Consider the following 15,878-nt stretch of genomic DNA (forward strand, 5'->3'; position numbering starts at 1 on the left):
TTCTCTGTAGAAAATAATCTTACTATTGTGTAATGTATTTCTTTACCAACACCTTCACCATCTGTTTGAATAGCTGCCAAACACCATCAGTTCTCATTCCTTAGAATCAGGGAAATAGCAAGGGCTCAGATTTTCTGTGGACTTTTCTGAGTTTCTCATAGCTACATCACCAATTCCTTCCTAACCACACTGAACCTCATTTAACTCTACGTACTATGTCATTCTGCTTTCTTCTTTTACCCGGGCCATGTAACAATGATGTAAAGTTAGATATTCTTTGTTCATAATAATAAATGCAAATTTACTCACTGTTTGATAATCTACTACTCCTTGCCACTAACGTAAAATGCTAATGTGGTTACATAAAAACTATGTAGCTCTACAACTGTCATTTCTGCAGTTAAACCAAGACATCAACAAATATAAGTTATTAATTATAATTCTCCTTTTAAGTTATTTATTATAACTCTCCTTTGGAATGAAGGCTGTTTTAAATCAGTGAAATCTAGAATAGGAGGCTTAAAGGGAATACAGGGTGGGAAGCAGGGAAAACACACTTTAAATCTTAGGGGGAAAAAAGTCCAGATAGGATATCTAATAAAAGGCAAAGCTTTGAAATTCATTAGTATCTTGGAATTTAAGAGCTAGAAAGGATCTGAAGGTCTCCTCTTTAACCTCTTTATTTTACAGATCAGGAAAAATATTCTGAGTATAGCAATAATCGCGCCTCAGATAAACCTCTGAGTATAATCCCATGATCAAATTACTCACAAAATGGGACACAGGAAGAAGATAAAAACTCTGGATAGAATTATGAATTAATGTGTACTAATAGAGGGGATATCCCTACCCATCAAGTCTCATTTAAAGGAGAATAATAATACTATGTTACTATATCACATATATATATACATATGTATACATATATGTATACATATACATACATACTATGATTATAAAGATCTATGGCTCTGTCAGATTTACTATGGCTGATAAACTGGCTGCTCCAATAAACAATAATTTACCATTGCCCAGAAAGGTTCCTACTTAAACTTAAGGGGAAAAAAAATCACAGATAAAGTATCAAAGAAATTTTCCAAAATAAAAGTGGAATTTTAAAACATTGATCAAACTAGGACTCAAAATCCAGAAAGAATGAGGAGAAAGACAGAGAAACCAGAGTAGATAAAAATACACTTTTACATGGGAAAAAATGCCATAAGCAAAGTCTAAAGACAAAAGTATTTGGAAGTTTTATCAGAGAAGGTTATTTATCCACATATATAAAAAGCTTCTAAAAATTGAGAGGGGAGGGGTGCCTGGGTGGCACAGTTGGTTAAGTACCCAGCTCTTGGTTTCAGCTCAGGTCATGAGATCAAGGCCTGTGTCTGGCTCTGCGCTCAGTCCAGAGTCTGCTTGAGTTTCTCTCTCCCTTGCCCTCTGCTCCTCCCCCCAGCTCTCTCTTTCTCTAAAATAAATAAATAAATCCTAAAAAAATAATAATAATAAAATAAAAATAAAATTTGAGGAGGGAAAAAAGGAATCTATAGAAAAATGGGCAGAAGATATGAACAAGTAGTTCACAGAAAAAGAAATGCAAATGACCTTAAACATATGAGAAGATCAGCATTATTTACAATAGCCAAGATATGGAAGCAGCTCAAGTGTCCAACAATTGATGAATGGATAAAGAAGAGGTGAGATGGATATAGAGATAGATATAGATATAATGGGTTAATATATACATATATATATCCATGGATATATACATATGATGGAATATTACTCAGCCATAAAAAGAGAATGAAATCTTGCCATTTGCAATGACAAGGATGGAGCTAGAGAGTATAATGAGTATAATGCTAAGTAAAATAAGTCAGGGAAAGACAAATACCATATAATTTTACTCATATATTTAAGAAACAAATGAACAAAGGGAAAAAAGAGACACAGAGAGAGACACAAACCAAGAAACAGACTCTTAACTACAGAGAACAAACTGATGGTTACCAGAGGGGAGGTAGGTAGAGGGATGGGTGAAATAGGTGATGGGGATTAAGGGTTGCACTTGTCTCGATGAACACTGGGTAACGTATGGAATCGTTGAATCACTATATTGTACACCTGAAACTAACAAAACACTATGTTAACTAACTGGAATTAAAATAAAAACTTTAAGTTAAAACACACACAACAAAACATGAAAAGATGCTCTATCTTGCTTACAAGAAGAGAAATACAAATTTAAAATACACCAAGTTACCCTTTCTTCTATATTTAGATTAACCAAAACTCAAAAGTTTGACAATACACTCTTATGACAGATATATTTATAGGAAAATGGGCCCTCATATACACTGTAGGCAGGAATGGAAAATGGTACAATTTCTATAGAGATTTTGGCAATACCTAGCAACTAAGAAATATGACTTCACCCTTTGATCCAACAATGCCACTTCTAGGAAGCTATCCCAAAGCCACATTGGCAAAAATACAAAATCACAGATGCACAAGGACACACAGTGCAGCACTATATGCAACAGTAGGACACAGCACAAAGGCCTGTCAACAGGGACTAGTTGAATATTCATCCAACCAGTGGAATATTATGAAGCTGTAAAAATGGATAACATATTTCTTCTAAGGAGGATCTACAAGGCACATATTACCAGGGGGGAGAAGCAAGTAGATAATGCATTTGTTTTTATGGAAGGATAAACCCAAAGCTAGTAAATATGATACCTATAAGAAAGGGAACTAGGGGGCGGGCGCCTAGGTGGCTCAGCTGGTTAAGCATCTGACTTCAGCTCAGGTCATGATCCCAGGGTCCTGGGATCAAGTCCCACATCAGGCTCCCTGCTCAGCGGGGAGTCTGCTTCTCCTTCTGCCCCTCCCCTCTGCTCGTCCTCTCTTACTCTCTCTCTCTCTCTCAAAATAAATGAATATTTTTAAAAAAAAGAAAGAAAGGGAACTATGGTGGAGAAAAGAGGAATGAACGCTAAACTTGTCTGGATATCTGTAGTTTTATGCTAATGTTTTACATATAATAAAACAAATCCAAATGGGAAAAGAAAGCAGTATGAAAAAATTGGAAACAAAATGAAACAGATCAACTATCAATTAGATATCAAGGTGGAAAACTAAACATATAACAAAATGTTACACATACCTTTAAAATGCAATAATTCTACTGTACATATCCCAAGTAGGATATAACTAAAGATAAAAAGAGAACTGCAGAGAAATCCTAAACACTATTCAGGAATCATATTGTTAATAATAAAATTGGTATAATTAATTTGAAATTAATATATATAATATAGGATTTAAAAAAAGTAATTATGTTAATGACATTAGGTTCCAAGATTTTCAGCAAGACAAAAAGACCCAAATATAAGAACAAATACAAAAAATTAAATTAAAATGTAAATACCAGTGTGAATTCTGTATATTTGTTTAAAAATATATATATTTCCTAACTCTGGCCACTGCAAACCCTAGAACCATTGACCAACCTGGCACTACAAGCACCTCTAGCACCCAGACTGTGGTTTCTAAATACCATCTCCCACCCAAAGGAACCAGGGCTTTTTGGTGGCCATTAATGGATAAATGAGGGAGGAACATGTTTTACCAGAAAATAGGGAAATTGATTATCAAAGACTACTGGTCATATCAAAATGGACAGGAGCCAACTTAAAGGGGATGCCACTGACCAAAGGAAGGGCAATTTGAGTATTAAAAAAAAAAAAAGACTGCAATAAGTTGAAAAAGTTTAAATATATTCAAGTCCATGATGATTTAAAAAAAAAAAAAAGGGAGAAACCCTCATGGTTACCTTTGGAGGTTGCTAGGCCACCATCTCATTACTGTAGTCCGAAAATAGAGGGAAAGAATTAAGCATTTTTCTTGCCTTTCCTGTACAAACTATATTTCAAATAGCTGATGGCAGTCAAATAGCTGGCAGGGTAGAGTTCTTCTTCATAAAAGATTTCCAGCTAATAAATACTGAAGGAATGACAGGATTAGAAAATCACCATTCTGCAACCCCTAATGCAATAATGGATATAGGCGATCTAAATCCATAAAAAGATTTCACCATTAAGTGAAAAACTCATGGGGAATTTCAGGATGGATGGATTGGGCTAACAATACCTGAACCCATTACACTGCTCAATCTTAACACAAGAGAGACAACTCAGACATTTCATACCTCTCTGATAATTAATGCAATAGACTGTCTACGCACTACCTAGGAAATCTTATTGACCCCCACAAAAAAAAAAAAAAAATTAAGGTTAAATCCGATCTTCTAGATCAGTGCTATTCAACAGAACTTTCTGCAATTATTGAAATATTTCATGCCTGCACCATTTAGAGGGTAGCCACCAGGCACCTGTAACTACTGAGCAATTGAAATGTAGCTAATGAAACTAAGGAACGGAATTTTTAGTTTTATTTCATTTTAATTAATTTAAATAGCCAGAACTGGCTGGTGGCTACTATAGTGAACAGTGCAATTCTAGATCTAACCACAGGTTTAAAGGGAAAAGATGTACATGTTAAAAGGATGTCATGCGGATGCAATCAGCTAAACCTAGACTACTGGGGGGAAAAGGGACATATGGGAACTGCTCTATTAAAAAAGATTTAAACAATGTATCAACCAAATACAACATGTGGATCTCTATGGGATTTTGATCTAAACGAGCTAATTGTAAAAAGTCATTTAAGGGACAGTTGGGGAAATCTGAACCCAGACTGAATACTGACATGTAATTTTTATAAGTTTTCGTAGGTGTGATGACAGAAATGCAGCTTTGTAAAACCGAAAAAGCAAATTTAGTTTTTAGAGAGAAAAAAAACAAAACAAAACATAAATTCAATCCCTGCAACCGCTGTTCATGTTAGCTTCAGATGAATTTCAAATCAAGTTGGGACTTTTTTTTTTTAAGTAGGTAACTCTGGGGGCGCCTGGGTGGCTCAGAAGGTTAGATAAGTGGATTACTGATGCTGTCACAGCTGGCTACCACTACTACATAAATGAGAAAGGGAAGGACAGAGCAAAGGTCTTCTACCTTCTAACAGGAGTAAAATGGCACAGTACAATTAACATACACATTTATTAGAAATAATCTTTAAAACCTGAATCTACATACATTGTTAAGGGCAGTGTGACTGTCTAAATGTTTAGTAATCTCTAACCCGTTTTCATTTCATTTTTACTATACTGATCACTGATAGTGATATAGTCGAAGGGTAAGAAGTTGTACAAATCTAAAGGCGGCACTGCATTTCAACTAAGAAAATACATATACTTTATTGTATCATTAAGCTACAGCAATGATTAAGTATCTGAAAGTAACATGTAGTGGATGATCCTTATTATGACTTCGTCTTCACATCTATAAAATAAAATGGAATGCAAGCATGTGGGGAACTCTGTAACAGCAGTGTACCTACCCTACAATACTGCTTTATTAAAGGAATGAAATAATTTAAGGAAGCGGATGTAAGGCTTAATGAAAACTACTTCGTGCAAATAAGGGTACTCTAAATATAAATGAAGACTAGTCACTGACAGCAGATTCGTTTTTACTCTGATGTTGTAAGGAACTAAGAAAAACATTGGGCCTCGATTTACTGTCCTCAAATATCTTCACGATTAAAGTGCTCCTAAGGAACTGTCCCTTTTAAACCCTCAGTCTATCATTTATCTCCCACCCCGATTTGTATGGAACAATCCGTAAACACAGGGTTTCCCAACTTCCTCAGTCCTTCACGACTTCTGCCACACTTCCGTACTTCTTGTACTAACATTAACTCACTTTTTAAGAATTGCTAAATTCCCCCCATAAGTGAACTGGCATCACGTGCCGTCAATGGCCTAAGTCACAACGATGCTGGGAAGCTAACCAGATATGGCAGCCTAGGCGGGAGGGCTGTGCCGGGGGTGCCTCCTCTGCAAAGGAAGAGCGGCCCGCAGCTGGCTCCGCCGCGGAAGACGAGGACTCGGCGGCAGCTGCTCGCACCCCCCGCCGCCCTCCCGCCGGCCCGGCCTCTGGGGAGGGGCTGACCACCTGGCTGGCCCGGACCGCGCGCCGGGCAAGGCCATATCCGCCTTCGCGGGTCCGCAGGGCGTACGCGGGGAGGCCGACGGGCGGGGCGCCGCAGCGGACCCGGGCCGGCGAGGGCGGGCGTGGTGGCCAGCGGGCTGCGGCGGAGGCCGGCCCCGGGCCATACGGCCGCACAGCCCGCGGCGGCACCGCAGCCAGGGCTGCCTCCGGACCAGGACACGCCCGCCCCTCGCCTGTCCACCGGGCGCCCATGCGGTTACTGGGCCGCCGCGAGCGCGCCCCCGAGCCTTCCCGCCGTTACCTCCGGCGGGGGCGCGCACGCGCGTCACCGCCAACCCGACGTCCAGCCTCCGTCGTCGCCACGTTCGTTCCGCCCACTGCCCCCTCACTTTTCATTGAAGTAGCGTCCTCCCAGACCGCCCCTCCGCCCAAGCAAATGGGCTCACCCACATCCGGGGATCGGTGAGAATGGCGCGCGGGTCACGTGGCGCTGAGAGGGAGCCTTGTGGAAGCGGCTGCAGCGCTGGGTCCGGCGCGGGTAAGGCTTTCCCGCGCCCCTAGTCTTGGTTTTGGAGGGACGGGGACGCGTTGGTTCCTCAGCGACGCCCTTTCCCAGCTCCCGTCAGTGGAGGTCTTTGTCTTCACTTCATCTTCACAATCACTTTCCGCACGCCGTGGAGGGTGGAAAGGCAATTGCGTGGCGGTTCTGGACCTCCCCCGCGTCCACATTTGGTATATGCAGCCGGAAGCCGGGACTGGGGTGGTCCCACGCCTGTGCACGGATGGTGGTGGCCTGCGAGGGTCAATTTTAGCGAGGGAGGAGGCCGTCCCGTTTAGTTCGCGTAACTACAGGTTTGCGGAACTGCAAAGCTCAGGAATGGGATGAGACGTGCCGCTGCTCCGGGGAACACACGCACCGCGGGTCTGGGAAAACCATGTAATGCGCTGTGTGACAAGCTCCCATTTGGGACCATGCGCTGCTCCCAGGGAACTAAGGGACCCCAGGAAGGATGGGTACCGAGCTCCCCTGGGTCTAGGAGCACACAGCCAGCGGGAGACGACCGGGGAACCAAGTTTTTTAGACTGGAGGTTAGCTGGAAACAAAGGAATTGTCAAGAGCGTTCTGGGCATCGAAACTGTTACTGTGTAAGAAAAGTTTGCTCGGGAAGGTGGTAGTGTTTCATTCTGTCGCGTGTGCCAAGTGCTTGGGACAGTGGCCGTGTCCTGGACGTTGCCTGTCTTGATGCTTTCCACGCTTCCAGCCCCTGAAGAGTGAAGGCACCTTAGCGCCTGACTCTGGAAATGAGATGTTGACCAGATGAGCTGACACCAGTGTTGAGTTTGGAAGGAAAATAGGCGTTAGTGAGGGGGGGAAAAGGGCTTTTAAGTGCAAAGGCTGGAAAGTATGGCAGGGTTAGTGGTGTTTGGAAGAGGGACAATGAAAAAAGATTGAGGCCAAATTTGGGAACGATGTGCTCCAAAAGCATATCTTTGGGAAAGAGTCTGCAAAATTTACACATAATAATTGTAGACACTGATACCTGAGCAATCTGTTACAGAGACTACCTGACTTTTTAGGTGGATCATAAAGACAAGAAGGAAACGTTCAAGGGCAGAATGCTTACTGAAGCTGGAATGATTTGAAAAAACTACAGAGGAATCTGTGTGTGACTGGGAAAATTAGCTAGTTCTGATCAGCTGGAAAAATGAGGAGGGTATCCCAGGGGACAGAGCAGCAGGGACAAAGGAGTGGCAACAGGAAAAAGGGTTCTTGTAGGACAGGGATTCCAAAAATATAACTGGAACTGTGTGTACATTTCCTAAAGACAATATCCTTATACTTGTTTTGAGTTATCCACTGGGTAGTACTGAATTAATTTTTGAGTGAAACATCAAGGCTTCAGCTGTTTCACTGGTGACCAAAATAGCTGGGCACCTTCTGCTTCAGTTTTGCCTGGCTCTTTACTATGGGGGTAAGACTCTTATCCCACCCCAACCTGTATAATTATTACCCAGGCATTGGGGCTATGATGCAGTCATACTACTGGGGCCAAGCATAGGTCTGTATGAAGGAGTTGGAGTCCACCCCTAAAGATTGTTCCTTGTATGAATGTTCGCAGCCTCAGAAACTAGGAGTGACTGGGCGTGCCTTTGGTGCCACTGGCTTCCAGGCCATCGGGATGGCTGCTTTGTGGCAGGAACACAGTAGAGTGATAACCATGATGAAGCAGCAGAGCCCAAACTAGGAAAGAGGAAATCCAGAGGTACCCTCCATGCTGGCTGCAGCTGTTTAGGAGAAAAAATGGAGAGTCAGTCATGGCCAAGGAGCTAGGTAACATCTTGACCACTTGGTCCAGGCATTGAAGGGAGTACAGCATTAAAAATCAGAGGAAGGAACCCCAAAGGGAAGCAGAAATGAGCAGCAAGGGGTCCTGCTACTGTTGTTCACCTGGAGGTGCCCCTTTCAGAACTCGGGTTGGGCACTATTTTAAGAAAGGCAGTTTGCTTTACAAATTCAGCTGAGGATTTCTGTCAGCTCTGTAGTTGGTCACTTTGCATAGCCCAGTTCAGTATCTTAGTACGTTCATTTAGCTCCTGTGCCTAAGAATGCTAATATTAAAGCCAAGTCAGGTAGAGACTTTTGTAAAAAGTAGTGCAGGAAAAGGCTAAAGGGGACAGAGAGGAGACTTGGTTATTAATCAGGGATTCATCAAAGGCATCCTGAACAGGGAAAGGTGAATATGCAAATTAGGAGAGAAAAGCTATATTCTAGATACACTGTGGCCTTGTCCACAAGGCCTCTGTCACACTGTGACACTGGTCTGTCAACTAGGCTATATCTGCTGTCTGTCCTATATGTGCTATAAAGCATCCATGGGGGGGAGGGGAAGGGCAGTAGGGAGAGACTGTGATCTTAGAAATAGATTGTCACCTGACCCAGATGAGAAGATGAGTCTTTCCCATTTCCCAGGGTGATGTTATACCAAAAGATACATGCAGGCTAAAAAGCCTGGGGAATCCTAATGCTAGATTACATCACCTCCTCAGTCTTCATGCTTAAGAAATAACCTCTTTGGCTTACAGATCTGACAAGATCAAAGCTGCAGGAGAATGGACAGTGAGGTACAGAGAGATGGAAGGATCTTGGACTTGATTGACGATGCTTGGCGAGAAGACAAGCTGCCGTATGAGGATGTTGCAATACCACTGGTAAACTATAATTTGTGCCAAGGATGGTGGGCTAAAGGTATGAGCTGGTGAGCCCTAGTAGAAGTTGGATGTCAATGGACAAACTAGTAGGGCAAAGAAATCAAAGCTGTGGAGTCCTCTAACTCTAGAAGACACTGGATAGTTTGACTTTTTATTTGAAGAGAACTGTGGTTCAGAGAGCTGATATGATGAGCTCAGTTAGGGGTCATGCCAGGACTGGACTCAAGACTTCTGAGCCATGTTCTGTCTGCCACACCAAAGCTAGTAAACCAGATGATGAGAGTCCAATGTACAAAAGATGGAGAGGAACAAGAAGCAATGGCATTTACAGTATATATCTTACTTGTCTACCTGTGGTTGATCGTTTGCTATTTTTAGAGACATATTTTTGAAACACACACCTATCCTAGTTTCCCTGGAAAATGTTTGGAAGACACCTGGCTTTTCTCTTGCATTTAGACCAAAGGGGTCCTGGGACACTCTTTTCTTTCCTGACCTCTAGAGAACTCTCCTGCAGGGAATTTGTTGAACCTCCTGTAATAAATGATCTAAAAGTTTTGCATTAATAAATGTTTTTTAAATCCTATTTATGTCATAGAGGCCTAACAAAAAACAAGGAGAAGAGACTCCAGGGACTGTTTTTCTTCAGAGCCTGCCAAATACCCTGAGAAGAGCTGTTAATAAAATGCACCTTCCAAGTAGACTGCTGCTGCTTACTGAGAAATAAAATTCCGCTCACCCATATTTTCATTTAAGACTAAGAGATGATATTATGCTCAGTGAATAATACACAGATAATAAGTCACAGCTTATTTCAAGTTTAGAAAAATAGTCAAAAGGGAGCACACAGTGAGAATTCTGGCTGCCACTTAATACCAGTTTTATGCCATGGACTGAGGTGGAAATTTGACATACGTTCTCTCTAACCGTTGAAACACCCTTGCAAGGGCAGTGGTGTTATCTCCATTTTACAGAAGGGAATAGGATCAGAGAGGGGAACTTGTGCAAAGCCGGGTAGCTGTTAAGTTGGACTTCACACTTAGGTCTGTGTAAAGGCTCCAGATCCTGTCTTGTAAACTTTTGTTTGTTTTTTCACTTGACAGGCATTTCTTTGAAGCCTACTATGTGCCGTAAGACTATGTGAGTGTAAGCTACAGTTCCTGCCCCTGGGGATCTAGAGAGGCAACACATAGAAATAAGTAATTACAATAATAAATGTTACAAGCCGGGTTGTGAATAGCAACATAGGATAGGAGGTGGCTGATGCCTGTTGAGCATCAGGAAAGGCTTCACAGAGAATGTAATATTTAAGCTGGTCATAAGGGAGGGCCAGAAATTTAGTGGGGGTAGACAAGGGTACTCCCAACAGAGGGGACAGATGTGCACAGGCTCAGAGTTTTGAAAGGCTTTGGGAAATGGTGAGATGTTCAGTGTGGACAGAGACTATATTTGTCATCTAAGGTAGGCAGAAAAGATGGGCTTGGACCAGATTTTGAGAGGAGTGTACAATGCCATACTTAGACTTCATTCTGAGGATAACCAGGAATGCATGGTCTTCAAAATAGAAATCTGCCACACTCAAATTTGAGTTTTAGAACGTCAGTTCCGAAGGGAATTGTTAGGGAATGTGTGCCATGGAGAAAGGGGCGAGTGACAGGGCAGAAGGACCAGTGAGGAAGTGATCACAGTAGTGTAGGCAGGGAGGCGGGCCTAAACAAAGGCACGTGAGTGGAGGGGAACTGCTGGATTCTGGACAGGCTTATGGCAGGATCTGGGGACCACTGCGGTGGAAGGGGTTGAGGGAGATGCTAACATCCAAGCTGTAGCCTGGCCTTCTTGTTATTCTGTCTTTTCCTGTTTCTCGTGACTCTCAGAGAGTGTGCACTGGTTAGCTTTTGTTGCTGCCTAACAAATCTCCCCCAAGTGACTTAAAACAACAGCTGTTTATCTCATGATTTTGTGTCTCAGCTGAGAGGGTCTTCCAGTCTTTGCCAGCTCGGCTGATCCCTGCTGGACTTGCTGGTGTTCTGCAGGCAGTCAGCAGGCCAGCTGGAGGCTGGGGGATGGGGAGACTTTTCACATGTCTGGTAGGTAAGCAGGTCAGCTGGGATGATGAGGTGGCGAGGTCAAAGCTTCATTACCCAGCAGACTAGCCTAGACTGCACATGGCCATCTCAGGGTTCCAAGAGCAGCAGGACAAGGACCGTGAGGCTTCATGGAGCTTAGCCAAGAACGGGCCCACCGACACCGCGGCTGCTCTCTGCTAGCCAAAGCAAGTGACTCGGTCAGTCCCAATCTGAAATTGGGGAAATATGACTCTGCCTTTTCATGGGAGTAACTGCCAACAATTGAGGCCAATTTGCAGTAAACCATAATTGATGGTTGTGTTTATGATACCTTATGATACTTTGTGTTGGTTTCCAAGCACATACACATTTTTTCATCTTGGCATTCGGTGTAAAAGACAGTAGTGATCAAATGAAAGATACTATTTTAGAACATACACCACAGAGGGGCACCTGGGTGGCTCAGTTGGTTGAGTGTCCAACCCTTGGTTTTAGCTCAGGTCATGATCTTGGGGTCCTGGGATCGAGTCCGGCATTGGGCTCCAGGCTCAGTGCGCTCAGAGTCTGCTTGGGCGCGCGCGCGCACACACACACACACACACACTCTCTCTCTCTCTCTCTCTCTCTCTCTCTCTCTCTCTCTCTCTCTCAAAATAAATAAATCTTCCAAAAAAAAAAAAAGAACATATACCACAGATAAGATGAAATTAAGTTGCTTGTCTGTCAATCAAATAATTCACTAACCAAGGACTTGTTTGTGCTTTGTGAGCTATAAATAATTATTGGAACCAAACTTTCTCTTTAAGTTTGAATGTATGATTGCTTTACAGTAAATGATAGGTCTTTGCAATTTGTACAAATATGTTTGAATCTCAGTATTATGTTTAAAAAACAACATGTGTGCGGTTCAGATATATTTGTACATACCATAAATCATTTTATATATACTGAGCATAATTTTGAAGGAGAAAAACATTCATATACTGCAAATTGGAATCAGTGGGAAATTGAAAATCTCAATATTGAGTAATAGTTTGCTGCCCCCCAAAAAAGTATAAATTCAAATAATTGAAATATATTGGTATCAGTAAACTCTGGGACAAAGCAGAATCCTGGTAGTAATAAATTTAAATTTAAAATATAAGGAAACTACCAAAAGTTCTCACCACACATAAAAACATAGTTAACTATAATGAGGTGATGAATGTGTTAACTAGCCTTATTGTGATAATCATTTCATAGTATACATATGTCAGATCATCATGTGGTACACCTTAAACTCACACAATGTCATATGTAAATTAAACCTCAAGCTGAAAAAAACACTATACGTCAGATTCCATACTAAGTGAGGCCCATGGCTTACCATTCTACGACAGTTACTGGCAGGGGAGGACCTGGTCATTTACCAGGGTTTATGTTGCTGTGCTCCATCACTAGGGGGACATCTCATCTATTATGTTACATTTTCAGTGCTCTCCACTCACCTCCATAAGAATATAGGCATGCTGGGTACAGGATAGTTTTTTTTTAATACATTTCTTGTGCTTAAGGAATATTCCAGCAAATGTGGTATTCAATTAAAGCAGCCTCCCAAAAAAGGACTCAGTATTGGGTCTTTTCGGTGATCCTAGCCTCTAGGAATAATAGCAGCTATTGAGCATCAGATGGCCGCCGACAGTGGTGAGCACTTGACCTCAATTACCTCATTTAGTTTCATAGCTGTCCTATGAGGTGATGGCTACTTTTTCCTCTCATTGCCAAAGAGGAGACAAAGGGTCGATCTTTTTATCCTAGTTCTTTTTTTAGGATACACTTCTGTCAATTATGCTGCCTGTTTCTAAGAACTCACAGGTTTGAATTCTAAGTGCTCTTGAGTTTAAGGGGTTTGTTAATGCAGAGTATACCAGCATTCTGAATGTCCGTCGTACCTTTGCAGAATGAGCTTCCTGAACCTGAACAGGACAACGGGGGCACCACAGAATCTGTTAAAGAACAAGAAATGAAGTGGACCGACTTGGCCTTGCAGTATCTCCATGAGAATGTTCCCCCTATAGGAAACTAATACCTGGCTCCTCCTTCATGGGCAGATTTTTGAAAAATACATAGATACAAAATGTTTTCTTTCGTCTCCTCATTCAGATCTTGAAGTGATACATCTACACTCAAAAATGTACACCTACCTAGTTTTTGTGACAGCAAAACGGAATGTGGAAATACCAGAATGAGGAATTGATTGAGATTTCTCAGGAATGCAGAGTATTTGGCCCTTTGAACCAAAAGTTCTTCATTCACTAGCTTGTGTTTGAATGTGACTGGTTCAGCATTTGCCTTTCATTCTGATTTTGCTTTACTGTCAGAGTTTAACCCATCCCAGCTACTTACTTGTGTCCCGTGACATAGGTGACTGAAGACATGAGAGGGGTGGGCAAAGACAGGGAAGCCAGGTGTAAGGAGAGTGTTAACTTCTCACATGCCTCCCTCTGAGCAGCGGTGTATAGCACCTGCAGGTAGAATGGATGTCTGGATAACCCACTCACTGATGGCTGGGATTCCTAAGATCCCCTGTGGCGTTTTCAAAATTTGGATAAATTCACAGATTAAAGGTTATCTGGGGACGCCTGGGTGGCTCAGTCGGTTAAGCAGCTGCCTTCAGCCCGGGTCATGATCCCAGGGTCCTGGGATCGAGTCCCACATCAGGCTCCTTGCTCAGCAGGGAGCCTGCTTCTCCCTCTCTCTCCTTCTGCTTGTGCTCTCTCTGTCAAATAAATAAAATCTTTAAAAAAAAAAAAAAAAGGTTATCTGGCAGGTACTTCTGCTCTCTACAAGTTAATAAGGGGCCACTGGAAAGGATCTTTGGCTGGCTGGACCACTAGTTTTATCCAATAACAAGATTTCATATTTTCACAGTCCTTTCAGATACAACGGAAACACCATGAAGCCCGTGTGCAGTTACACATTTATATAAGAACTCATATTTTGAGGGGCGCCTGGGTGGCTCAGTCGGTTCAGCGTCCACTCTTGATTTCAGCTCAGGTTATGATCTCAGGGTCCTGGGGTTGAGCCCCAGGTCGGGCTCCATGCTCAGCGGGAAGCCTGCTTTGAGATCTCTCTCTCGCCTCTGCCCCTCCCCGTACTCGCTCGCTCTCCCTCTCTCTCTCTCTCAAATAAAAATAAATCTTAAAAAAAAAAAAAAAAAAACTCGTATTCTGAAAAGCACATCCATGGACATTTGTCTCCTGGAATTATTTGCCTCTGTTAAGTGGTGTCTCTCGTTTTCTTACCTAGGTTGTGAACTGTGGGAAGAGGCCCTGACTTATATTTCTATATCCCTCATTCAAAAACTAGAAACACTGAATAATTGAAGTGTCTCTTCTGCTTTTTTTTGTTTTTGTTTAGGATTTTATTTGAGCGCCTGCGCATGAGTTGGGGAGCAGGTGGGGTGGGGGGAGAGGGAGAAGTGCACTCCCCGCTGAGTAGGAAGCCTGACACAGGGCTCCCTCCCAGGACCCTGGGATCACGACCTGAGCCAAAGGCAGACGCCCAACCAACTGAACCCAGGCACCCCTCTTCTTTTTTATGGGGTCTTTTTGTTTACCTAGCTTTTAGGAAGAAGTATATCACAAAGGAGCTGATTTTAGGGTTTCAATCAGATATGGGGTTGTGGCAACTCTCCTGTAATCCAGACACATCCAGGCTAATCTCCCTGTGCATCAGTGTTTTGCCTACAAGTCATTCATCTCAGAATAAAGACCCCAAGTCACCAGCCCCTCAATAACAAAAGACAGACAACCCAATAGAAAAGAGAATTACAATGTTCAGAAAAAATGTATACTAAGAAAAAGTTTTTCAAAAAATGAAAGTACCTGGAATGCCACGGTTCCTACACATTCTAATTAAATGAGGGTTTTACTACAACCTCCCTTGAGGTATGTAATAGCTAAGACGCTGACATCTAGGAATCTAGGGCATGTTCATATGAATCCAGCCTTTCCCAGGGATATAGGTAGATGTAAAATGTGAAAGCTGTCTTAATTTCCATTGAATCAGAGTATGATGCCTGAAAAATAGAGAGCAGTTGATGTATCTGCTTGGCTTATACCCTCATCTAAGAACTGTCGCCCCACACCAAGTTTGACCTGTGATGTGGTGTCAAAAACCACAGCTCACTGTGTCAGGAATTAGGTGACCAAACCTGGACCACACAGTCCACTGCGGCTTTGGAATCTATGTAGGACTGGCTTGGGGATGATGGCCACAAGAGATGCTAGGCAGCTGTTGCAAGGCGGTTTTTCAAGCAAATGTAGCGTAGCACCCAGAGGAAAGGCTGCAGAGCAAGGTTCGAGAGGCTGTGCTCATGCAGCGTCCAGTTCAAAACCGTGCATCGCTTTCCTCTGTAAAAGGCACCTCACTTGGTGTTGGGAATACAGCAGTGAACGGAAGTACGGCTTCTGCTTTTTAGTGGGGGAAACAAGCATCAAGCCAATAGTTCTACACATTTATGCTTTTCAATTGTGACATGTGC

General features: G+C 42.6%; 2 protein-coding genes across 9 annotated transcripts in view; one reads left to right on the forward strand and one right to left on the reverse strand.

Annotated features, from left to right (window-relative positions):
• The window catches only part of CEP63 (centrosomal protein 63), a 59,250-nt gene extending 52,323 nt beyond the window's left edge, over positions 1-6,927 (reverse strand). For 3 of the 8 annotated variants that reach the window (XM_032408653.1, XM_032408657.1, XM_032408659.1), the window contains exon 1: positions 6,379-6,494. In XM_032408653.1, the coding sequence (XP_032264544.1) occupies positions 6,379-6,473 (95 nt within the window). In that variant the 5' untranslated portion in view covers positions 6,474-6,494. Of the gene's footprint in view, positions 1-5,916; positions 6,014-6,080; positions 6,142-6,378; positions 6,495-6,523 lie in introns of those variants that run through there. The other 5 variants (XR_004300089.1, XM_032408658.1, XM_032408655.1 and 2 more) reach the window with 4 other exon arrangements.
• ANAPC13 (anaphase promoting complex subunit 13) lies at positions 6,528-13,474 on the forward strand. Its single transcript, XM_032408662.1, has 3 exons — positions 6,528-6,615; positions 9,162-9,287; positions 13,293-13,474. Exons 2-3 carry the CDS (start codon positions 9,189-9,191, stop codon positions 13,416-13,418), a joined length of 225 nt encoding a protein of 74 aa, XP_032264553.1. The 5' UTR covers positions 6,528-6,615; positions 9,162-9,188; the 3' UTR covers positions 13,419-13,474.
• The last annotated feature ends 2,404 nt before the right edge of the window (positions 13,475-15,878 follow it).

Source organism: Phoca vitulina, unplaced genomic scaffold (assembly GCF_004348235.1).
Source record: "Phoca vitulina isolate PV1807 unplaced genomic scaffold, GSC_HSeal_1.0 scaffold10, whole genome shotgun sequence".
NCBI lineage: Eukaryota > Metazoa > Chordata > Mammalia > Carnivora > Phocidae > Phoca > Phoca vitulina.

Coding starts and splice junctions, on each gene's coding strand:
- ANAPC13 (XM_032408662.1), top strand. CDS start 9,189: ATGGACAGTGAGGTACAGAGAGATGGAAGGATCTTGGACTTGATTGAC. Junction 9,288..13,292: donor AGGATGTTGCAATACCACTG/GTAAACTATAAT, acceptor GTACCTTTGCAG/AATGAGCTTCCTGAACCTGA.